General features: G+C 37.5%; 1 protein-coding gene across 1 annotated transcript in view; it reads left to right on the top strand.

Annotated features, from left to right (window-relative positions):
• Positions 1-26,384, top strand: part of LOC126092760 (protein bark beetle) — a 380,473-nt gene that overhangs the window by 255,158 nt on the left and 98,931 nt on the right. The window contains exons 17-21 of the mRNA XM_049908487.1: positions 3,970-4,313; positions 16,217-16,447; positions 16,995-17,195; positions 18,037-18,268; positions 24,353-24,594. Of these exons, the coding sequence (XP_049764444.1) occupies positions 3,970-4,313; positions 16,217-16,447; positions 16,995-17,195; positions 18,037-18,268; positions 24,353-24,594 (1,250 nt within the window). The remainder of the gene's footprint in view (positions 1-3,969; positions 4,314-16,216; positions 16,448-16,994; positions 17,196-18,036; positions 18,269-24,352; positions 24,595-26,384) is intronic.

Genomic DNA, 26,384 nt, shown 5'->3' with positions numbered 1-26,384 from the left:
TACTTATGCAATAAGGGTCATTGCAAATTTTGGTGATAAACATCTTAGTAAATTAGCTTACTACGCCTATTTTCACTCATTGCTTTCATATGGCATCATATTTTGGGGTAATTCATCACTGAGGAATAAAGTATTTATTGCACAAAAGCGTGTAATCAGAATAATAGCTGGAGTCCACCCAAGATCATCCTGCAGACATTTATTTAAGGATCTAGGGATATTCACAGTAGCTTCTCAGTATATATACTCTCTTATGAAATTTGTTATCAACAACCAAACCCAATTCAAAAGTAATAACAGTGTGCATAACTACAATACTAGGAGAAAGGACGATCTTCACTATTCAAGATTAAATCTAACTTTGGCACAGAAAGGGGTGAATTATACTGGCACTAAAGTCTTTGGTCACTTACCAAATAGTATCAAAAGTCTGACAGATAACCAACAAGTATTTAAGAAGAAATTAAAAGAATTTCTGAATGACAACTCCTTCTACTCCATAGAGGAATTTTTTGATATAAATTAAGAAAAAAAATTATAAAAAAATAATAAAAAGAATAAATAAATAAATAAAAATAAAAAGCACACAAAAAAATAAAGTTGTTATATTAACTTAAGTATGTTGATAAAATAAACCTAATTATGTCATGTATTGGAAAATTCGACTCGTTCCACATCATTACGAAATATCGTATTCATGATCCATGGAACTAGTATTAATCTAATCTAATCTAATCTAATCTAATCTGCTCTAAATGGGTGGAGCAAAATACATCAACTTTCACAAGGCTTCCACTATCAGCACTCACAAAATTCCTTTCAATTGTTACTTAAAAGCTGTATTGTGTTTTCCATCACTAAACAGGTAAACTGTTTGCAGAAAAAGTACGTAAAAACATCCTAGCTTCAGCTGACGCTTCTATAACACATGTATAGCTTTGTCTTACTCCTAGTCTGTGACTTTACCAGAGCATCAGCCAATAACAGAGCATTTTCAATCACGTGACCAGATCTTGATATTTAATGATTTTTAAGCCTCAATTACAAAAAAAAAAAAAAAAAAAAAAAAAAAAAGAAGAACGGGTATTTTGTGAGAATATTGACTGTAAATGCTATTTAAATGTTGTAATCAATCAGAATAACAACAGTTCAAACCATATTGTTGATTTTCTAACCTGGACTTTTCATTGTTTATTGTATTTGATCGCAGTTTCTCTTGGTTCATTTCTTCAAATTGATGAAGTGCCTCTTGAACATAAAGACAGTTGTTGTTGTTGTAACTGCACCATAATTCTCTGAAGTAACTGCTTGACACTTTGAGATGCTAATGTGACTATAGAGAGCTGTAATGACAGTCCAGTTTATATGGTATCTTGCTAAAAAAGCAAATTCACTTGTAGGAGAGGAGCGGTAGTAGTGTAGCCACAAGGGAAGTATATATCCAGACCCTCATGCTGAAGCGTGAATTGCCAACCGTGCGCTACAGTGTATCCAAAACCAAACTGCTAGTAGAAGACAACAGGGAAAATATTTAGTGCCCAGCAAAGCTGTCCTCTCTTTGAGCTTTAGTCAGAGTTTTCTACCAGATGCATTGTTGTGTGACTGACGATGTCTTTCTGTTGCCAATGCTGTTCCTGCACTTGGTTGAGTTGGTGTCGGGATTCATAAAAAGAAGACGGTTTGAATTGCAAATGAACACGCACTCACCTGACATCTTACTTCATCTCAATACTAGAGGGTACTGCAGGAGCTCATTCCCAGAGCACGATCTGTATTAAATCCTGAAAGCTTGTTAACAGAGCTCAGCCATCTCTGTTCTGTATTTGTTCTGAATGGGTATTCTAGAAAGCAAATTTGCTGTACATTTTGTCACTCGTGCACTAGATGATATGAGCAGCCTGAAGATATGGTTGAACCTAATTACAATGGATTTCTTGCCCTATGTTGAAAGTGTCTCATTAAATGCTAGGAAAAATTACAGGAAACACCAAATGGAATGTGTCTTTTAATCCAACTTCCAAAAGAAGCCAGTCAAAATGTAAGAAAGCAAGGTGTATACAAGATTCCTCGTTAACACGGGAAGTCATACATTGACCACAGATAACATATGCTTAATGACAGTTGTCATGAATATCGACATCACATTATATTAGGTCACTGACAAAAATGTGCTGTTGCTGACCAGTATCTGGATTGGGGGCAATGTCTGCAGAGTGAAGAAACCAAGATCATAGCATATGGCTTTATGAACAGGAATGTTAGATACCACCTTATTAAATAATGGGAACCAGCACTGACAGTGCTAAGACAACAACAGTTGCACAAAACATGAAAATTTTCTGAGAACTTCCTAATGACGCTGAAAGCCAGGACAGCTGGGTTAGGCAGTGACAATGCACTTTGCACATTCTCTGCACCACTCAATGTCCATCGTATGTGACTGTGGTCGTGACTTCTGTCAGAGAAATTGCAGTTTGTATTAATTGGTGGAAAATCATTGAGTAAAACTGAAGTGATTTTTGGCATTCCCCGAGGTTACAGGCCCTCTGTTGTTCTTTATCTATATGGAAAATCTCAGCAGCTGTCCAGATGATGCTGTTATTGATCGTCTAGTATAGTCATCAGAAGATCAAAACCAATTGCAGAACAATTTAGATGAGATATCTGTTTGATGCGAAAATTGGCAGTTGACCCTAAATAATGAAAAGTGTGAGGTCATCCACATGAGTGCTAAAAGAAATCCGTTAAACTTCAGTTACACGAGAAATTAATTGAATTTAAGGGGCATAAATTCAACTAAATACCTGGGAATTACAATTACAAACAACTTGAATTGGAAAGCACATAGAATATGTCATGGGGAAGGTGAACCAAAGACTGCATTTTAGTGGCAGGACACTTTCAACAGATCTACTAAAGAACCTGCAGACACTACGCTTGGCTGTTCTCTTTTGGAGTACAGCTGCGAGGTGTGGGATCCTTACCGTACAGAATTAATGGAGTACATAGAGAAAGTTCAAAGAATGGCTGTATGTTTTGCATTATCAAGAAATATGGGACAGAGTGCTACAGACATGCTGCTGGATTTGGGGTAGACATCATTAAAACAAAAGCGTTTGTCATTGCGGTGGGATCTTCTCACAAAATTTCAATCGCCAATTTTCTCCTCTGAATGTGAAAATATTTTGTTGACACTGACCTACATAGGGAGTAATAATTATCATAATAAAATAAGGGAAATCAGAGCTGCATAGAAAGATATAGGTATTCGTTTTTTCCAAGCCCTAATTGAGAGTGGAATAACAGAGAATTATTGCAAAGGTGGTTCGGTGAACCCTCTGCCAGGTACTTATCTGTGATTTGCAGAGTAGCCATCTAGATGCAGATGTTTCTCCAGGAGGTGAGTCTGGATAGCTGATAAGCTAGCATATTTATTTAAATCTGTACATCACAACAACATCAACACTCTAAGACAAGGAGCAACTGGCTTGTAGAAATATTGTGCAATTGCTACTAATTCTTTTGTTTCTCCCAAGGAGCATTTAAGTAGTTATATGTCAGGAAGACCTAAGAATTCCTTGTAATTGTTATCCGCCAAGTAATAGAATACAAAAAGAATGTGTACAATTCCATTACTTGCAAAGTTGTTGGAGATGAAACATTAACTCAATTCCAGGAGGCTGAAGGAAGGATCTGTCTGTGGTGTTGTAGAAGGATTCAGCTGAACATTCGCTTGAGAGAGTTTAAGTGAATTACAGAAACTTAAGTCAAGGTAATTAGATATGGATTGGAAACCTGCTTTTCCCCAATACACATTCAGTGCCGTTTATCTCTGCGCCGTCTTGCTCAACCCATATTTTATTATTGTATCACAGTTGCTTATGTTGTTCAGAGATGGAGATGTCATTTGTGTGTTTGGATGTGGTACCAATTGTCATGAAACACATTATTTTGAAATTTTGATTTTAGGTCTTAGAGGGTTACGTATTAGGCCTACAGTTGCTGAACATGCCTTTGGAGCGCAGCACAGAACGTCTATCTTTGGTGGATGGACCCAGTCGAGTACTGGCTGCTGATATTTTGGATCTGAGAGAAGACCGCACGCACTTTCCCATGCTGTCATCGTCATCTGCTGTTGTTCTTGAGTATCGAAGTGGTGAAGCCGCTCTGGGAGGAATGGTCCTGGCAGTGTCAGCTGTGAGGGCGCCAGCTGCCACAGCTGTTAATCGTCGTGGCCCACCACCGACGCTGACAATTGTTGCCTCACGGATTCGTCACAATGCCAATGGATTACATCTATCATATTACAGCAGGTATTATGTGCACTCACATTTCTTTCTACAATGTCAGATCTTACCAATGAAGACAACATTTTTGTGCTTCAATCACAGTGCTTTGTAAAAGTGTTCAGCAATGGAGGTAGCTGTTGTTGTTTTTGTAAGGCGGAGTGTATAAACACGATTTCTGTCGCTTATTTTTTGTCATGTTTCAGTGGGGAGTTGTTATATATATGAAGTCTGTCTAGAAAGTTAGTTTCCCAAACTGTCAAAATGTGTTGGGCGATATAATGTGAAAGACGAGGTTGCATAAATGAAGGATTTGGGATGTTGTTCTTGTGTGTGACCTGTAGCAGCTCTCCATTTAACACCGTGTTATGTTTATAGTGACTGAAAAGGAAAGCTCTGTTTTATTCTCCCTCCAGTCTGAAGGATTTCGAATTCACTAAAAAAGTATAGCACAGTGGAACTTACTGTCAGCCCTGTTTAGTATATGTTCTGAACAGTGATATATCTGGGTCCACAGAGATATCTACTTTTAAAGATGAGCCAGATTTCGAAATGTGAATAAAGTTACGTTCAGCATGTTCCTCAATTCCTGGGTTTGAAAACAAAGTCCACACTCTAGCTTAAGCTGCAGAGACAGAAGTTCTTCACAGGAAAAGCACTATTGGTCAAACAGTTTAGAAAAATTTCTAAGTCCAGCAAGGATGGAAGCATAAAGTCAAGTTTTGGCACTATCTTGTCAGTGAAGAAAACAAACAGTAGAAATTATGCCAAGTCCCAGCTGCCGTTTCGCCGATCACACTGAGAGTCCATACAGAGGAGGTGGCATGCTGTCCATGAAGGTGATGGCAGAGTTCAGAGCAAGGCATAGCGGAGATCTTCTAGTCAGTTGCTCACTGCAATGGAACTGTTCTGCTAAGTTCACATGTCTGCCTAACTAACTGCCTTGTGGAAGGATACATGCAGGCCTAATATAGGCTTGTGACCCTGCGGATGTAGGAGAAGGTACGGTTCACCAACAACCCCTGCCATCACCATGAATGCCACTTGGTGGTGTGGCTGGAATGCTATTGTTGTTACCTTCTGGTCTGGTTGTGAAGTTCAAGAGTTCCTGTGGTGTCTGATACATAGGGGTGAAAGCTCACACCAACTCAGATGATGTAGAAGTTATGCATAATGCTGTCAGCACCTTGTAATGGTCGCCTGGTCGTAGATATTGCTAATTGCTATAATCACACTATTTCACTCCCATTTACGGAGCTTGTTAGCACTTGATGTTAGGTTGGTGCCATTAAAATGCATTGTGTTGTGGTAATCGCTGCTACTTGCTGGATCGCTGCTGTCTCTCGATGCTGATGCTGGCTCTAAATCTGGTTGTCTAGGGTTAAACACATGAGGTCCCGTGTTATTTATATGCTTTTGATGATAAAGAACGAGTGAAACCAACAAATATGTAAACTTCAAATATTTATTACTCTGGTGGCCATCTTAATTCCACTGTCCACCAAAGACCATGACACAACACAAAGTAGTACTTCCTTTACATATTCTTTGCTTTGTTTATCCACCTCAAACAATAACACACAAACACACTTTACCAAAGTGACATTCCGACTGCCTCCCGACTCTTCTTGCTGCTTGTATTTATAACATTGTCAAAGAACTACTAAAAAGAGATATAGTTTATAAGTCACATGTACATCTGTTATCATAATTTGTGCAGAAAAGTTATTAATTTGCATCGAGTGACATAATTTAACATGTTATTAAAATGACAGACAGATTTGTTGACTTGACAGAATAATTCTTTGTTAGAAAAAGGCCGTTTTTTAGAAGTTTGTCAATTGACTTCTCTAATTTGCATAAATAAGTAAATAACATGAATTATTAAGAATTACTTTGGTTTTTGTCTAAAATGGGATTGATTTCGTGAATACTGAGTGAAACCGCTCCTAGTGAACAAATAGGTTTCACTGGGTGATTTTTATTTAAGGAGATCCAAAATACCAAAGTTGGCCACTATTTTTCGTACTTCATGTTAATTATTTAAGATGAACTTAGTGTTTTTACATGATGACATTTGCTGTATCAGTGATCAAGTGATATAAACTTTTGTGTGGGTCAGTTATTCAGTATAATTTTAATGGGTTGACTGTTTATGGAGACATGTTATGCAGTCATTGTTAACATACACAATAACTTTTCTATAATCATAAATACTCGTTAAACTGGTTGAATTTGGAGGGTATCGCATACTTCGGTACAGTAAAGCCTTTAATATGTTCCGTTACAATACCCCCCTCGGGTAATATCATTTACAGAACGTTAATGATATTAGCCGACTAGGACAAATGTGTCAAATGGTTAAAATTTGGGAAAGTACTACTTAAATAATTTGTTTTTTTACTATGGATAATGTGTATGTATACAAGGACCGTTACACCGTTTCAAAATGACTTTTTCCTGCAAACATTTTAGTTGTGTTGTTTCAAATGCACTTTGTGTTATGGCTCTCAGTATGACAGCATAATAAAAATATTTAATAATATATGAAAGTAAAAAAAAATGTTAATCTTTGCTCCCAGTGAGCCACATGGAAAATGATCAAAAACAGACACAAATATATCACATGCGATTTTAAGGTATATAAAAAATATATGTAAATTATTTCAAAGTCAGCTCTCATTCAGTCACAGAATAATCAAGATAATAGAAGGAACATAAATATAGTACATAGATGGACAGGCCATATGTCCATAGGAAAATATTGCAACTGTCTGCTCTTTTTGAGCCACATAAAAGAAATGAAAACAAAGAACAGAATTATAAGTATGGACATGATATATAAACACAAACACTAGAGAAGTCACATGTATGAGTATAATATGCATTTGCAAAAAAAAGAAGAGTTTTTTAAACCTTGTCTCCCATTGAGACACAGTCAAGATAGTACAAGAACATATGAATACCAAAATTGGACACTTAAATTGGTCACAACATAACACAAACATCAAACTTGGTGAACATCTGATTAGCTGTAGAAAATTGTACACAAATCTTGTGCCTAAGAAAAGAATAGTAACAAGATGATGGGTCTTGCACAACAATTTTTTTACATTGTCTTTTATTTGGTGCAAGTATGTCCCATATTCAACAATACAAAAGGAAAGTAATAAATGTTTGTCACCTTCTTGCCCGTTGCAAGTAAGGAAGATGTCTCAAAATTTAATATTCAATAGTGACAATAAAAATATAAAAACATTCTCTCAGAGATCTGGAACTTTTCCAGGGTCTGTAGGATGAGTGGTAGTTGCTATTTGACACACCCAGTAAAAATCTTTGCTGATAACATGCTTTATGGAAAATGGGTAAGCAACTGTATTCAAACAGGGAAATGTGCTTAATCATGTTTATATGGTTTCAATTCAGTGATGTTTCTTAATCCAAATAACCTTCTTGATCTGGGAAAGATAAGTCTATACGCATTAGGATGTGGGCTTTCTTTTATTTCAAATGGGCAAATGTCAATGTTTACTTTAACATATGGACAACCTAACTCAACATCTTTGTCTATTTCTGTATTTTCAAACAATAGATCATTTTCAATTTCTTTAGTTCCTAAGTCTAATGTCTCTTTCCTACACTTAGACACATCCCTCTCTGTTTGCAAAGCATTGACATTTAAACATAAACCTTTGTTTTCATCTGTTCCTTTTAACACTGTGTTGTCACTTAACAACCTACTGTTTTCACCCCATTTTTTATAAAGTCCACTACGGATTCTTGTCCACCATGTAGGATACAAGGTTGCACTTACCTTTGCTAATTCTTTCCAAAAGGCATCTTTGTTTATACAGTTTCCATAGTTGTTCCACAAAACTTCTAAAAACTTTTCCCCTTTTTCTTGAAAACACACATTTACATTCCATCCCTTTATATTTTCTTTAATATTATTATTATTACCATTCTCATAGATTAGTGTTTCATAGTTCCCAATAGGCAATAGCTTGTCCTCAGATACACATTCCCTAGTCTGCATTTCACTTAAATTAACCTCATTATTACCCATGTTTGTCACATCACTTACCTTTAGCACATAATCACTTTTCAATTCTACAAATACTTTTATTTCTTCCTCCACACTCTCATCAATAACATCACTTGATTTAGGATTATTATGTAAATGTCCCTCTATTACTTCTTCCTCCTCCTCCACAACAACCCCATCTTCAGTTTCCCCCCTATGTATCTGAATCTCAGCAATTGAGTCTTTGGTTCCATTAAACACTTCGTCATCCCCCTTCTTATCAAATAAACCCCCCAAAATAGATTCTATTTGTGGTGTGTCTGACTTGTTATTAACACCAGTATATTTTTCAGCCCAACTATGGAACTCTGCAATACCTTCAACTTCTGCACTTTCACTAACTACCTGTGCTTGAACACTGTTTTTATTAACTGTATCACTTTTACTCATAGTATCCCAAAACCTTTTATTAAATTCTAATTTATTTCTTCTAACAACATCAGTATTTTCATGGTACTTACTCTTTACATTGTATCTTCTCCTTTTCCAGTTTCGGTTGTGTGTTGTCCTGTCATAATATTGTCTAGCCCCAAAACTACGGACATCTAGTGGGACTGTCCACCGTTTCCCGGCTGGTTCCCTCGGTCTGTCCGTTTGTAGTTGTCGTTTTGTTCACTAGTTTCAGCAAACCGCCTTCTATCTTGTTCTCTTCCCCAATACCTATTTCTATCATTCCTGTTATCTCTTCTCCATCCTCCCTCCTGTGTATTGTTTCTGAAATCATTTTCATATTTCCTATCTCCCCTATTTGGAGCATTATTTCCAGAATTTTCAAAGTCTCTCCTCCCATAATAATCTCTATTTACATTCCTGTTCCACCCCCCATACTGGTTGTTGCCAGAGCCAAAACTTTGGTTATTTTCTCTTTCCAAGGCCCTATCTAATCTATCTACAAATTTCAGGAACTCTTCCATTGAATCGTCTGGTCCATGGGCCAATTCCCACTGCAGTCTCTCTGGTAACCTTCTTTTTAAAACATCAATTTGTGTCATAATATCAAAAGAGTTATTCAAGTGAGCAAGTTTTTTCAATTGATCTCTGCAAAATTTTTGCATTCCCCGTACTTTCCCTCTATACACTGGTCCATTTAGAAATTCTGACTTTAATCTGGCTTGTATGGATTGTGACCAAAATTTACAAATAAATTTAGCTTCAAACTCTTCAAAAGTATTCCAAGAATCATTATTCTCATTTGCCCAGGATAGGGCCTCCCCTTCTAGAAACCGTTTTACTAACTTAATTTTTATGTTATCTGACATTCCTACAACAAACATATCCTTACATTGGCAAATAAAGTCAATAGGGTGCAGATTTTCACCAGGAAAGCATTTCACTTGGATGTGCCCATACATTGTATTTTGATTGTAAATCGTTTGTTTGGACATCAATGCGTCCTCCAATTGTGTATATTTAGTGTGTATATTTTCTACTTTTGTATCTACATTAGTGGTATACAGGTTGTATTCTTGTTTAAGGTTTTCTGATGTTTGGTCTATTCTCTGATCTAATCTTTTAGCTTCAGTATCTACTCTATTATAGATGACAGCAATGCTCTGTTATAGATGACAGCAATGCTGTCTGTGTTAGCTTGTATGTTTTCATTTAAACTTTCAACTTTAACTTGAAATTCTTTTCTGAAGTGTATCAACTGTTCTCTAGTGTTCTTACTGAGGGTAGTTTTAATTTCCTCACACTTCTCATTGAGATGAGTACTTAATAGATCAAAATCCAAACTTAACTTATCCAGTCTATCTGTGTTTTCTTTAAGTTTCAAACTTACTTGTTCACTTGATTGTTTAAAATCCAAACGTACTTGTTCACTTGATTGTTTAAAATCCAAACTTACTTGTTCACTTGATTGTTTAAGTTGCGAGCTTATTTGAGTTGCAAACCCTGCTAGCCACTCTGTTAAGTTTAATTGTTCACCATCCCCTGGTTCAATTTTTACATTTCCTACGATCTCATCACTCTCAGGTAGAGACATGTTAACTATTAATTATTTTAAATGACAACAACAAAATACCTTGCTTTATGTAGCTATGCTATGATGTCGTGATTGGTGTTCTTGTTGGCTTTCTTCACTTATATTCGGTTTTATCGAAGCTGAAGTCTTGATTGATGAATTCCATTGACATAATCCAGACGTTAATCTTCCGAGTGGTGTGATGATAGTTTTTCGTAGTCGCACAAACACACTTTATTTATTTGTTTATTTTTGACATATTTTCACTGTTGACACACTGCACAAATAAACTTTTTTGGAGTGCTAAGCACATACGAAATTTATCGCTGCACTATTATCATCAATGCACTTAAAGATCCCGGACGAGCCCCCACTTTTGTAATGGTCGCCTGGTCGTAGATATTGCTAATTGCTATAATCGCACTATTTCACTCCCATTTACGGAGCTTGTTAGCACTTGATGTTAGGTTGGCGCCATTAAAATGCATTGTGTTGTGGTAATCGCTGCTACTTGCTGGATCGCTGCTGTCTCTCGATGCTGATGCTGGCTCTAAATCTGGTTGTCTAGGGTTAAACACATGAGGTCCCGTGTTATTTATATGCTTTTGATGATAAAGAACGAGTGAAACCAACAAATATGTAAACTTCAAATATTTATTACTCTGGTGGCCATCTTAATTCCACTGTCCACCAAAGACCATGACACAACACAAAGTAGTACTTCCTTTACATGTTCTTTGCTTTGTTTATCCACCTCAAACAATAACACACAAACACACTTTACCAAAGTGACATTCCGACTGCCTCCCAACTCTTCTTGCTGCTTGTACTTATAACATTGTCAAAGAACTACTAAAAAGAGATATAGTTTATAAGTCACATGTACATCTGTTATCATAATTTGTGCAGAAAAGTTATTAATTTGCATCGAGTGACATAATTTAACATGTTATTAAAATGACAGACAGATTTGTTGACTTGACAGAATAATTCTTTGTTAGAAAAAGGCCGTTTTTTAGAAGTTTGTCAATTGACTTCTCTAATTTGCATAAATAAGTAAATAACATGAATTATTAAGAATTACTTTGGTTTTTGTCTAAAATAGGATTGATTTCGTGAATACTGAGTGAAACCGCTCCTAGTGAACAAATAGGTTTCACTGGGTGATTTTTATTTAAGGAGATCCAAAATACCAAAGTTGGCCACTATTTTTCGTACTTCATATTAATTATTTAAGATGAACTTAGTGTTTTTACATGATGACATTTGCTGTATCAGTGATCAAGTGGTATAAACTTTTGTGTGGGTCAGTTATTCAGTATAATTTTAATGGGTTGACTGTTTATGGAGACATGTTATGCAATTATTGTTAACATACACAATAACTTTTCTATAATCATAAATACTCGTTAAACTGGTTGAATTTGGAGAGTATCGCATACTTCGGTACAGTAAAGCCTTTAATATGTTCCGTTACAACCTGATGTTTAGGACACCATGGCAAACAGCAGTGAACATTCTCCTTCTCATTCCTAGCATTAATCCTGCATCATAGCATTAATCCTGTCTAATATGGGGTCACTGTACTCATTATTTGGGAAATTTACTTTATTTAACTTTGTGGCCAGAAGCCCTTCCTGTCGCTGCTGTTGTCAGCTTAGTGAGGGAGGGAAGTTGTGTGCGCCACCTGTCTGTGAATTGTGTGATCTTTGTACTGTACTGTGTTTTAAATGTTTTGTTGTTGTGATTTCTGAGGTCAAAATTGGGGACAAGACCAGCATTTGCCTGAACAAGTGTGGGAAACTACCTAAAAACCACACTCAGACTGGTCAGTGCACCACCCATAGTCATCAATCCACTGCACAGATTTGATCCAGTCCTGACTCACCTACCTGTCTCGCAAGCTAGCGCACTGTGTGCTGTGCTATACATGCTGGTCAACAACAAGAGCATTATTTGTGTAGCTATTTTCCAAAGCCTTATCAATGATAACTTTGTGAAGTAATTAGTAGCCACAGGCATCCCCGTCCTTGCACAACATTATTGTGAAGCACTTTTCTTTCTAGAAACTGTGTGCCACGTGTTGCTGAAAACCTTTTACTAGGGCCAAAACTAATACATAGAAACAGTAAAGACATTTCGAATGAAGATCAAAACACATTCAGTTCTGAGTGTTGACAGATTCATTTCAACCTTCAGTGCAGCCATTTCCAAGTAGCAATAGAACATGCTTGGCACAGAGACCTTCGTCAAGAATGGAGTTGTTTGGTTCTTCATTATGGTTCTACAATTTTGTAGTAACTCACATCCGCATTATGGAGAAACTGGTTATTGAATTTTTGTTGCAGTCATATGATAACGATGAAGAGATCTTGGGTAGGATCATTAGAGGCAGTGAAATGAAGATTAACTTGTATAACTTACACATAGTTTTTCTTGAATTTGAGGATGAAAAACTGGGGTCCTTTTATTAATTGTAAGAAGGTTGGTACACTGCTCCGTCTTCAGAAATAGATCCCATTACTCTAGAGTAGTGTTGCGATCTTAGTCCGTGATGCATCAGTAGCACATTAGAAGCCAAGTATTAACTACATGTTAACTTGCTAATTATGGCTACAGATTCTCATTGTTACTCATATCCAACTAAAGGAAAATTTTTAAAAAAAATTATGGAAGAAGCAGAGTTGGGTTGGGTTGGGTTGTTTGGGGGAAGAGACCAAACAGCGAGGTCATAGGTCTCATAGGATTAGGTAAGGATGGGGAAGCAAGTCGGCCGTGCCCTTTCAAAGGAACCATCCCAGCATTTGCCTGGAGTGATTTAGGGAAATCACGGAAAACCTAAATCAGGATGGCCAGACGTGGGATTGAACCGTCGTCCTCCCAAAGAAGCAGACAACATTGGAAACTATGCAGTGAGAAAAATGTACTATGTGAGTGAGGGTTGTATTCACAACTGACAAAAAAATAAAAGATAGCTTCAAGAATGAACAGTAATTGCCAGGCATTTTGCAGCCAAAAAGCAAAGCATCTAGTCCTCGAAAAGAAAGCTCTGCACTCACATACATGAGAAGTGACAACAGGGATGTGCTCACTCAAAGCATTGGGTTTAGCAAAAGAACTAGGCATCACCAGTTTTGAAGCTAGCCGGAGCTGCCTATCAAGATTTTTCAGTTGAAACAGATTAGGTTCCCAGAGGAAAACTACCATCACTCAATGGCTTTCAGGCAATTACGAGGCAAAAGCAGTAAATTTTCATCACTATGTATTAAATTTGCACCATGGACATTCCTGTATATTATCGCAAAATTGGTAACGTGGCTCAAATGTCAGTCTACTTTGAGATGCCAGGGAAAGAGGAAAGGGGAATCCAGTGTCATCATAGAAACTGGTGGCAGTGAGAAGCAAAGGTGTACAGTGAACCTGGATAGATTCTGCAGACATACAACTGAGGAAGTGGAAGCAAGTTACCAAAAGAAGAAACTGACATGGCCATTATCTCTGGAGACCTAACATCCATCCTGCAAAAATTAGATGCATGTATAAATCGGCCATTCAGAGCCGCACTTAAACAGTGATACACGCAATGGATGGCTGATGAAAACCACAAGTTCACACCGAGTGAAAAAATTAAATGGCTCGATTTGTCGCAGATTTGTGGATGGATAAAACGTGCGTGGGACTCCATTCTGCTGCCAGTGGTGGAAAAATCCTTAAAAAAAATGTGATATCACAGATTCACTGTGTAACGACTCATGTGAATGTTACTTAACTAAAGTTTATTCTGCCTGGTCCATTGATGAATCAATGTGAAATTTTCATGCTTAACAAAAATACATATATAAAATGCACAAATAAGGCCTCAAATTCTGGAAATTGGGAAACTGTGAGATGTAAACAACTGGAGAGTTAATTAGAAATGTAATTACAAAGAATATTAATTATAGAGGAAGACATAAAAATAAATAACAAATAAAAATACATCACTTGGTAATAATTTTTAAGCTGTTTCTCAAGATAGTTAGGTCTTCTGTTACTGGATTTTTAGATTACCATTTTGTTAATTAGAACCATTTATTTTTCATGCTAACATCTCTGCAGTCTCTAGTTATTTATTTCTAAGAAATTATTAGTTCAATTTCTTGATTAGTTACTGAAGTTAGTATATGTACATTATCTTATCAATGACAACAATCCACCGATAATTATGACAACGCATGTCCTTCCAGAACATTCCACATGCCTTCACAATGAATATCAAGTTTTTTATTAAGTAGGACAGAATGATATATATATATAAAGACACACATACAAGACCTTAGGAAGCATTGAATTGTCTGATAACTATCTGGATGCAAATAAAAAAAAGGTGCATCAGACATTTCATATGAATCCTGGGGAAGGCTGTATCATTATAACCGGACAGAACCAAGGACAAAGTTCTATGTGGAGATGGCGACAACCACAGTGATTCTTCCACTAGTGATAACAATAAAAGTGAAGATGAATAGAATTATTATGTTAGAATAATATTTTTGTAAATAAAACAAACACATATTAAAGCCAACGTTTCTTTTTTTTCCCCATCTTCCTTAAAATTAGAGCGTGCGGACTATTCAATGGTGCAGATTATTTGCGTATATATGATTTTCACTTTCTCTCCCAACCATGCAGAAGTCAATAAATTGGCATTAGTCTACTCTTGTGCAAGTCTAAATTCGGGCAGATTGTGTCAGTGGAGAATTGGATGTTTACAGTATTCTGTGACAGAAAGGGAAATATGACCATTGACTTCCTGCATGAGGTGAAATGGTGGACACTGGCTGTGACACTTAAAATTATCCCTATGAAATTGGTTGAATTCTGTAACTGTCTTAAAAAAAATTACTAGTTGTAGAATATTTCCTGTCTTAACCACTTTTTTATTTCCAATAATAGTTTAGTGCAGCTTGTTTTGCCAGAATGCTGCTATCTTCAGACATCCATATGTTATTAATATGGTACATTATTTTGTGTTGTATACAATCCTTTCAAATATGGTTTTTATGGATATACCAGTTAGGTTAGGAGGCAGATTGTAACCTCTGATCAGAAATATTTAATACAAATTAATTTACATCATCTTTCAGTTTGGATGATTTATGCACTAAATTATACAATATGAGAGCGTTTCATCAACTTCTGGTACACTGAACACAAAAACAGAAACAAAAACATGTCTTCACAGTTTTTTTGCACATTTTTTTGCAATGATGTTTACACACCAGCAACTGGCTCCAGCCATATTATGCACCAGTTGACTTAAATTTCTCACATTCTTCACATATCCAGTTGTTATTTAATCGTATCATATAAATTAAATTATCTTAAATTTTTTAGAAAAAGAAAATCCAACCAAACAGTAGAAAAAGGCATATTTGTCAGTACGCTGGGATGGCTAGAACAAGCCTCAATGAGCTGAAAGCGTTGTCCCTTGCATTACTGTTTCTTCCTTCAGTTGTTACTTTCTCCCATATGTTTCCTATTCCTATCAGCCTTTCCCTCCTGGTGAGAGTTGTATTTACGAATGTTCCAATTTAGTGCTACAACATACTTATGTTTGTTTATTTGTCAACCTTGCTCTAGCTATGGATCTGGTGTTTCACATAATATTAATTGTACATTTATTTCATCTAGTAGACAAATTGAAAGATAGCTGTGTTATGCATTTCTGCACAAAAAGTTAACACCACAACACGGTGATCCAAAGCAACATTCCAGCACAGTAGCAGTCTAGAGCAGACATACATTATTGTCACTGCAGTGAGAGGTAGAAACGTATGGAAGTAATGTTTTATGCAGTTTTGTCTAAATTGCAAGCAACTTATACATAATGATATTTTTCAGACTTGTAGGTGATGCGGGAGAACTGTACTTACGCACAGGAAATGAAACCATGGAAGTTATGTCAAGTGAGGTGACCTTCAATAAACGTGAAGCTGTTTTGGTTGATTCTCCAAGGTTCTTGAGGAATAGCACTGCTGAGCAAACAGATACAGCACCTTTGGCAGAAGTCAACATCACCATTGATTCAACACTGTTGACTGATAATGGAGCAGGAATACACCAGCACGGCAAGTATGTAATTTAATATTAAGCATATCTTTTTATACCCAACAAGACAATGTGATTTTTATTTAAACTTTTTTGATTGTGTTCTTTTTTGTGATATTGAACATTAGTTTCTGAAAAAAATCATACCTAAAGTGAAGAAAGTTAGGTTTGTGTGTCATAGCCCGAAGACATCATCAGAGATGGAACACCAGCTTGTCAAGAATGAAGGAAAAAATCAACTGTGACCCTTTTTGGGAGCCCAAGTGACATATGCCAGAAGTGATTTCAGGAAATGATAAAAAGCCTAAAGTGGGTGGAGATTTGATAGAAAATTCATGCAGTGTTTCTTTAATATATCTCATGGAGAAAATATCAATAGCCTATAATTTGATAGATGTTCAGTACATTACTCATGAGTCTCTGTAGTATTGGTTAACATTTTTTCTAGATCGCTGTTATTTAAACACAGTGTAATTTTACTAATGTGGTTTATTAGGAAGTGCAGCACTTTCTGTAACAGTAAGAAATAATAATAGCTTCAGCAGTTAACTGTGTGCTGATTTTATTTCAGAGACCTAAGAGGTTCGGCAAATTTATTCCACTGGCAAGTGAAGGACAGTTCAGTAGAACGCAATAAAGCTGGTGGTTTTGTTATTGAGCTGCCATATGTTTGGCAATACAATGAAAACTTCACACATTCTGTTGTGTTGATGAACAATACATGGCGAAACAACTTTAATTTCGCTGTTGAAATTGGAGGTCATTTTGCCAGGTAAGAAGTTTTTTTCTTCCCCTCTTCCTGGTTAAGTTTTTTGGAGTATAGAATGAAGTTAAATCTTAAACCTTTAGTCCCTGAAAGTAAATCAAATAGCTGAAAAGTTAAACTATGTACATCAATGATAACTGATGTGTCTTTCATTCTTTATTATTGCTATAATCTGTTTGATGCATATTAATCTCTTACTGTATCACTAATGTTTGCACATTCATGTAATGTTCACCTTTGGCCGAAGATGATAGTTTTATGCACCAAGGGCTCTGGAGAGTTGTGCATGGACAATGGAAAAGGTTCTGAAGTTTCAACCTCATCATTACTTCTGGCACAGCTAAGGACAATGAGACATTATGTTCCTCATCATGCATACTAGAACATTTTGTCATTAAATTGCCTGTAGTGTCATATGATTATGGTGTCACTTGTCATGGGTCTCTGACAGTATCCATTCCTAACTGCCTAAGAGTCTAATTGTGTCACATGTCCTTCAGGTGTTGGGAGGCTGTGATAAAGTTATCTATTATAAGGATAAGTCTTCCTTTACAAAACTGCATCTGCACTGAATTAGCTTTACTTTCCAAAATTTCCTGGTCATATTGACATTGTGCTCAAATCTCTAGTGACATGTAGGGTAATTATAACTCCTTATTTCCTCTTTTGAGTCTTAAACTGTAAACGGTACATTCTTTTGAAACTTTTAGATTGTAAGGTGAATTGTAGTAAATGATATAAGAAGCAATAAAAAATTATGAACAGAATTTTTTGCTGTTAACTGGTATGATGTAGATATGTTTTGGTAAGCAACAGACGTGTACTTTTGTTTTAATTGTGTTTTCAGGCTGAATGTATCCAAGAACATGTTCCGTGAAAATGTATGTCATGCAAGTGAAGGCCTCCTGTCAGTTAGAGGAATGGAAAAACTTATGCTGCTGAATCGTAACCTGATTGAGGGAAATCGCTGCCATTATCTGGTAGAATTTGGAGCTAATAGCCAGTCGGAGATTTTGGGCACTGTTCCAGCATTTTTTATATTCAATGAAGTTCGACGAAATACAGCACCACTGCAGCAGGTTATTTGAACTGCATCTACTTACAAGCAAATTTCATAATCTGTTTTCATTTCTTGTACTAATCCATTTCTGTCTTTTTAGCACATCAGTTGCCTACACAGTTAATTACTTGAATGAGACCAAAGTTGGATTAGCATACTTATCACAACACATGACTATGAAACATAGCTTACACATTTGGAAATATATTTGTTGCTGGTTATTGGGGCATAAATGTAAATTTTTGTGATTAAAGCTGTCTGGATTGCTTAACCCTTAAGTGGGTATTTTTTATGCACACTCTTTATCAGTGGATTATTTCCCCTATCTCTGGCTGATGCAGTTGCACCACATGCCTTGCTCACTCATTAAAACATTTTTCTGTTGATTTTAGTTTTTGGACCAAACCTAAATTAACTTGGGATAGAATAGAATGTATTATAGAAGAAAGTGAAATTTTATTTTTCACGTAGTTAATGCCAGAGACTAATCATGAATTCCAATTACTTTTTTTGCTGCCATGTTTTCTGTAAAGAAAGTGTGCTCTGAAGCATGTAATGTCTAATAAATGGGGAGAATCTTCTGATAATGTTTTTGCATTCTGCTCCTTACCATTTGGTAGCATTGCAATTGGGTATCACTCTTATCCATGCCTCCTGTATTCATCTTGTAGTCGATGAGAACACTTGGCATTTGTATGATGCCATTCTCTGGATGTACTTCCTGAAATGTATATGCTATCACAACACCTCACTTGTCCTTCCATTTCATTGACCTCTGCTTGTTTCTGTACGCTGTGGCATATTTGCTCTTTTACAGTTTTTTTCTTTTTTATGAAGTAAGGCAACTCCTTTCATCCAAGATGATGTTTCTAGAGCAACAGAAAATCATCAACAGTTATGTCCCTTTGTGACTGCACTTCCGTAATCTGCTGAGCTTTGAATAGTTTTCTGTTCATGGTATCTAAGGGATCATATGATTTATTATCTACAAAATGGAGAAATTACGACAAAATATGTAATGAAAGTAAAGTTTGGAAGGTAGGAGACGAGATACTGGCAGAAGTAAAGCTGTGAGGACCGGGCGTGAGTCGTGCTTCGGTAGCTCAGATGGTAGAGCGCTTGCCTGCGAAAGGCAAAGGTCCCGAGTTTGAGTCTCGGTCGGGCACACAATTTTAATCTGCCAGGAAGTTTCATATCAGCGCACACTCCGCTGCAGAGTGAAAATCTCATTCTGGAAAATATGTAATGTTCTTTAATTTGTAAATTTCTTAAACAGTGTGTGTATCAAGTGACTTCCTCTTTGAAAAGTACAGTTTGTGTTCTGACTTGTGCAAAATTCCCTGAAGAATGAATATTCCAGTCAGTATTTTCACCTCATCACTTGTTGTGCCTTGCCAGCAGTGAACCCCAGATATTGCTGCTAAATTGGGACGAGAAACTGTGTACTAATGTGCATATAAATTTGTTTGGTCAGCTATTGTTTTGCAAAAACAGTCCTCTACACAACATGGAAAACAATTCATTTATGCCATTCTTACCAGTAAACAAAAAGTGCTAGTGGGCTGAACTGACACGCAAAAGCATCTGTTACAGTGCAGCATCATTCTCACATGATTCTGAATGAAAGCATATCACTGTAATTTTTTTCACCATCTGTGTTTTGCCAACTATCGGAGCCATTAATAGTTATTGTTACTAGCTAAAGGCAGCTGTTCTACACTCCTGGAAATTGAAATAAGAACACCGTGAATTCATTGTCCCAGGAAGGGGAAACTTTATTGACACATTCCTGGGGTCAGATACATCACATGATCACACTGACAGAACCACAGGCACATAGACACAGGCAACAGAGCATGCACAATGTCGGCACTAGTACAGTGTATATCCACCTTTCGCAGCAATGCAGGCTGCTATTCTCCCATGGAGAGCCAGCATTCACTATCATTCATCGAAAGGCAAGTGCATTATATCATCTGTGTGGCTGGTGTTGTAAGGATGTTCTAATGAAAGTTTTTCGACTCATAACAGTACAATGACATATTAAGCCTTCAAAGTACCATTCAGTGTTGAATGATGTGGTCTCTCCACTTTTTCTTTTTCTGGATAAGTGTACAGACACAATGGTATTCTTAATGTAGATCTCAAATCTAATTTAACATAATTGGTCTTGTTCGTGAACTGTAACCAGCCGACTGTGTTGTTCTAGTGATGTCCAGTTGTATCTGCTCCTAACCCCTTAGTACAAACTCACCACTACTCTCAGAGCACTAGGCAGGAGCATGGCTGGAAAACTTTCACTTCCAGAGTGCTGTTTGGCCAGGCCTGGACTACTACGTCTAAACCTGATTACTAAATGTTTTTGTTGGTGATGTACCATGAAACCAGTGCCAAACTCGTGCTTCCTTCCACTGTAGCTGTAAAATATGTTAACTTCTCTCTTTTCTATGCCTTTGCTTCCAGTCCACCTTACTTCTTGCAGCACTATGTTGCTCTGCTCCAGTTTCATTGTTTGATCCAGCAGCACTCTCAAGACTCCTGGGAATCCAGTTGTCCACAGGACTACCTCAGCACCATGCAGACACTTCATAAAGGTATTTGCCATATGCAGATGAGCATTGTGCACCATGATACTGTCATGAGGATACAGGATGTTTATGACCTTCTTTGTGCTGTCAGATTTCCCTCAATGATACCAGCTGTGACTTGAAGCCATACCCAATGGCTCCCCACGCAATGACACCCAGAGTAACAGCTGTATCTCTCCAGACAGAAGAATGGGGCCTCTCCCCAGGACGCTGCCATATTTACTGACAATTGTCATCTGAGGTAGTGCACAAACACACTTCATCGCTGAACACAGTGTGATGCCATTCATCATCAATCCATGCTTCCTGGTCATGGCACCACTCTGGACATAGTCGTTTGTGTTGTAGTGTTAAGAGCAGCCTGCTCATGGGACTGCAGTTCCCAGGTCCAGCCTCTACTAGTCTCTGACCTTTGGTGTGGGATGACATGAATATTGCAGGCAGTCCAGTACTTGTCCTCATATGGGAAGCTTGGCCGTGAAGGGGTTACAGTGTGCTTGGTGCGCAATATGGCAATTCTCCTTTGTGGTGGTCAGACATGGTTGACCAGAACCTTGGTGACAAGTATGCCTGCCCTCACATCCCGATGCAATCCAATTTCAAGGTGCTGTCACAACAGAATGTCCCACAAATCTGGATAATTTGAATAGTTAGCCAAGTGGAGACCCACAATGAGACTTCTTTCAAACTTGTGTCACTTTCTGATAACTCTGTCTCATACAAGTAAACACTGGCATCTCTGTGTCCTTTGCGGCGATCACTCAACATCTGACACTCTTCACTCCCACTATATACCATACCAGGTCTGGTAACAGAACTGAACATGAACAATACTAATGCACTCTGGTGGCTGTTCTGCCTGTCACAGAGAATTGCAACTTTAATCGTTTACATACCTGCCAATTGTGAGTAAGAAGTTACAACGACACCTGGCCATGTCCTCTGTGTGCTTTGCATTTTTGTCAGCCATATATATAGACACACACACACACACACACACACACACACACACACACACACACACACACACATCTGAAGATAGGTGTTCACTGTGGATATTGTATCACAGACACAGTCCCTTTGACTGGTCGGAGATGTCACTAAACTCGCCCAAAGATGTAAACTACCATGCATGAGCAGCACCTATTAGACGAAGGGGGTCCGACAGCTGATCAGTTCCAGTCATCAACCAGGAAGGAGGTACAATCGATCATGTCTGGATTATTACTTTGTGTCCGGAACTTACAATGTTGAGTGTTTATGGAAACAGTTCAAGGCAATCGTGAAATGCTTTTTAGACAGGTATGTGCCGAGTAAAACTGTGAGGGACAGGAAAAACCCACCGTGGTACAACAACAAAGTTAGGAAACTACTGCGAAAGCAAAGAGAGCTTCACTCCAAGTTTAAACGCAGCCAAAACCTCTCAGACAAACAGAAGCTAAACGATGTCAAAGTTAGCGTAAGGAGGGCTATGCGTGAAGCGTTCAGTGAATTTGAAAGTAAAATTGTATGTACCGACTTGACAGAAAATCCTAGGAAGTTCTGGTCTTACGTTAAATCAGTAAGTGGCTCGAAACAGCATATCCAGACACTCCGGGATGATGAAGGCATTGAAACAGAGGATGACACGCGTAAAGCTGAAATACTAAACACCTTTTTCCAAAGCTGTTTCACAGAGGAAGATCGCACTGCAGTTCCTTCTCTAAATCCTCGCACAAACTAAAAGATGGCTGACTTCGAAATAAGTGTCCGAGGAATAGAAAAGCAACTGGAATCACTTAACAGAGGAAAGTCCAACAGACCTGACGGGATACCAATTTGATTCTACACAGAGTACGCGAAAGAACTTGCCCCCCTTCTAACAGCCATGTACCGCAAGTCTCTAGAGGAATGGAAGGTTCCAATTGATTGGAAAAGAGCACAGGTAGTTCCAGTCTTCAAGAAGGGTCGTCGAGTAGATGCGCAAAACTAGAGACCTATATCTCTGACGTCGATCTGTTGTAGAATTTTAGAACATGTTTTTTGCTCGAGTATCATGTCGTTTTTGGAAACCCAGAATCTACTATGTAGGAATCAACATGGATTCCGGAAACAGCGATCGTGTGAGACCCAACTCGCTTTATTTGTTCATGAGACCCAGAAAATATTAGATACAGGCTCCCAGGTAGATGCTATTTTTCTTGACTTTCGGAAGGCGTTCGATACAGTTCCGCACTGTCACCTGATAAACAAAGTAAGAGCCTACGGAATATCAGACCAGCTGTGTGGCTGGATTGAAGAATTTTTAGCAAACAGGACACAGCATGTTGTTATCAATGGAGAGACGTCTACAGACGTTAAAGTAACCTCTGGCGTGCCACAGGGGAGTGTTATGGGACCATTGCTTTTCACAATATATATAAATGACCTAGTAGATAGTGTCGGAAGTTCTATGCGGCTTTTCGCGGATGAAGCTGTAGTATACAGAGAAGTTGCAGCATTAGAAAATTGTAGCGAAATGCAGGAAGATCTGCAGCGGATAGGCACTTGGTGCAGGGAGTGGCAACTGACCCTTAACATAGACAAATGTAATGTATTGCGAATACATAGAAAGAAGGATCCTTTATTGCGGAACAAACACTGGTAGCAGTTACTTCTGTAAAATATCTGGGAGAATGCGTGCGGAACGATTTGAAGTGGAATGATCATATAAAATTAATTGTTGGTAAGGCGGGTGCCAGGTTGAGATTCATTGGGAGAGTCCTTAGAAAATGTAGTCCATTAACAAAGGAGGTGGCTTACAAAACACTCGTTCGGCCTATACTTGAGTATTGCTCATCAGTGTGGGATCCGTACCAGATCGGGTTGTCTTCAACTGTGAGATAGTACCGCATATTAATTTCTTGCAGTGATTATTATCAGACTACGCATTTATATTGGACTTGAGTTACCACAATATTTGTCAGTATTTGCATGTTTATATTGAACGTTTGTTCAGAAGATTGTGAATCACAATCCCATTTTTTTCTTGTACTCACCCAGATAATTTTTGACATCATTGTTCCATCATCAGCAGAACCCAAAAATCTCACCGTAATTGGGGGAGAACAAAATGACAGCAAAGAAGCAGCTTCACAATAAATTCAATACTGTTGACAGCGTTATCAGCTCTTCGCATATGGTGGTCTAACAGTCACACAGTACTAAAATTCGGTGCACATTTCACACAATGTGAATAGAAATTACAGAAAAGGGTTGAAAATAAATATCTAAAAAATGAATGTACTTCAAAAACATCAATAAAATAAGATTTATGATTTATTCATAAAGCCTGTGTCTGCATGAAGTGGCAGTCTCTGGACATATAATAGAAACTTTGACCACCAAAAAGCTTGAAATTTAAGAATTAAGCAGTACTTTCCATTTTGTTATAATTGTGAGATATGAATATTAATTTTAAAGGGTCAAAGGACAGTATGAAACTAGACAGCTGTTAGAATTTCAGTGATAGAAAGGATGTCATAATTTTTTTACAGAACACTGATAGCAACCCATCATTTGCTATTGGATTCCGTGGTGTGCAGAAGGTACAAGTGAGACGGAATTTGCTTGGGGACAACACAGTGGATTTTGAGCTGGTTGCTGGAGTGCAAACTGCTCATCTGGAAAGTGAAGTGGATGTGGCAGAGAATTGGTGGGGAACAACAAATGCTACTGAGATTCGAGAACGGATATTTGATTTTGATGACTGGAACAACCATGCTCTTGCTCATTTTCTGTAAGTAATACTTTGTAATATTTAATTTCATGTAATGATATACTAGTGATAATCCTTCATACCAGGTGTCTGCCAAGTCAAAATACATGAAATATTTCAGTTGATCCAACCTCCTTTTCTCTTTCTCTCTGAAGTATATCTACTAGGAACAGGAATTTCTCAAGACTCTTTCTATTTTTAAAAATAAGCAGACGTACGCAGTTTCTTTTGCCTAACTTTACTATGTATATTTGAACATCAAACTTTTACAAAACTCATTCTCCACATAAACAAACACTATCAGGTAAGTCTCTTCACATTCTTGAGTACTGCTCGAGTGTTTGGGATCCCTATCAGGTCAGATTGAGGAAGGATATAGAAGGAATCAGAGGCGGGCTGCTAGATTTGTTACTGGTAGGTTTGATCATCACGCGAGTCTTACGGAAATGCTTCAGGAACTCGGGTGGGAGTCTCTGGAGGCGTTCTTTTCGTGAATCGATACTGAGGAAATTTAGAGAACCAGCATTTGAGGCTGACTGCAGTACTGTTTTACTCCCGCCATCTTATATTTCACGGAAAGACCACAAAGATAAGAGAGATTAGGGCTCGTACAGAGGCATATAGGCAGTCATTTTTCCCTCATTCTGTTTGGGAGTGGGACAGGGAGAGAAGATGCTAGTTGTGGTACAAGGTACCCTCCGCCACGCACCTTATGGTGGATTGCAGAGTATGTATGTAGATGTAAACGTAGATGTAGAAACAAAGTTCATTTACACATAAGGTAGGGTTGGCTTGACAACCATGTCCTTTTTCAATATGAATCTGAATACATATCGTATCCTTTCTAAGTCCAAAACGAGCATTAATTGACAATATCTCAACTGTTCTGTTTTTTCCAATACAGTCGTCAAAGCTATAAAACAGCACAGAATACATAAACACTTCTTGTTCTTTCACTACGGCTTCCATTGCGCGACCGGCAAACACTTCTTGGTGCCGTTCGACCACCTCATCTATAGTCATCTCACGATAAACTACAAACCTGCACACACGGACAGGTGATGCGCAGTAAATAGACTCTCTCACACTTCTATTTAAAATATTGTGTGTTCGAGATGGTAGAAGGCTGAGTGGTTCTTGAATTTTTGCAGAAATTCGCGAAACACTACACTATCCTGTTCTGAAGCAGTAATCCATTTGTAACAATTGATGTGTGTATGTTTCACAAATCACAGAATTGTATTGTATAAAGATCGCCAACATAGTTGAGAGTGTACCCTTGCTTGCAGAATAAATAAAATGTAGACATAGTGGAAAGAACAACTAACACATTCATAAAACAAGGAAAACAATTATCATTGGAACACTTCAGAATTTTTTTACATCAGAGCAGAAGGAGAAAGTTTCCAAATTTTTCAAAAGTTGATAAAAGCAGAGATGGAAGTTAAAAATGAGTAACATGTGTATAAAATGAGAAAAAATAAACTGACAATAGGAACACTCTTCTCAATATACACATTCACAGTGATTTTTTGTTTGTTTCTGTTCTTGTCAGTATACACATTCACTGTGATTTTTTTGCGTTTCTTTTCTATTTTTAACATTAATTACAATTTGATTAAGTCATTTGACAATGTCATGAAAAGAATAGATTACTACTCATACCCTATAAAGCAGACATTGAGTCGCAGATCAACAGAACAAAAAGGCTGCTATGCATTTGAGCTTCCTACCCCCATGAACAATGGACCTTGCCTTTGGTGTGGAGGTTTGCATGCCTGAGCGAAATAGATAGCCATACTGTAGGTGCC

This window comes from Schistocerca cancellata, chromosome 7 (assembly GCF_023864275.1).
Source record: "Schistocerca cancellata isolate TAMUIC-IGC-003103 chromosome 7, iqSchCanc2.1, whole genome shotgun sequence".
NCBI lineage: Eukaryota > Metazoa > Arthropoda > Insecta > Orthoptera > Acrididae > Schistocerca > Schistocerca cancellata.
The sequence above is the reverse complement of the archived record's forward strand: the minus strand, read 5'-3'. Positions and strand labels throughout refer to the sequence as shown.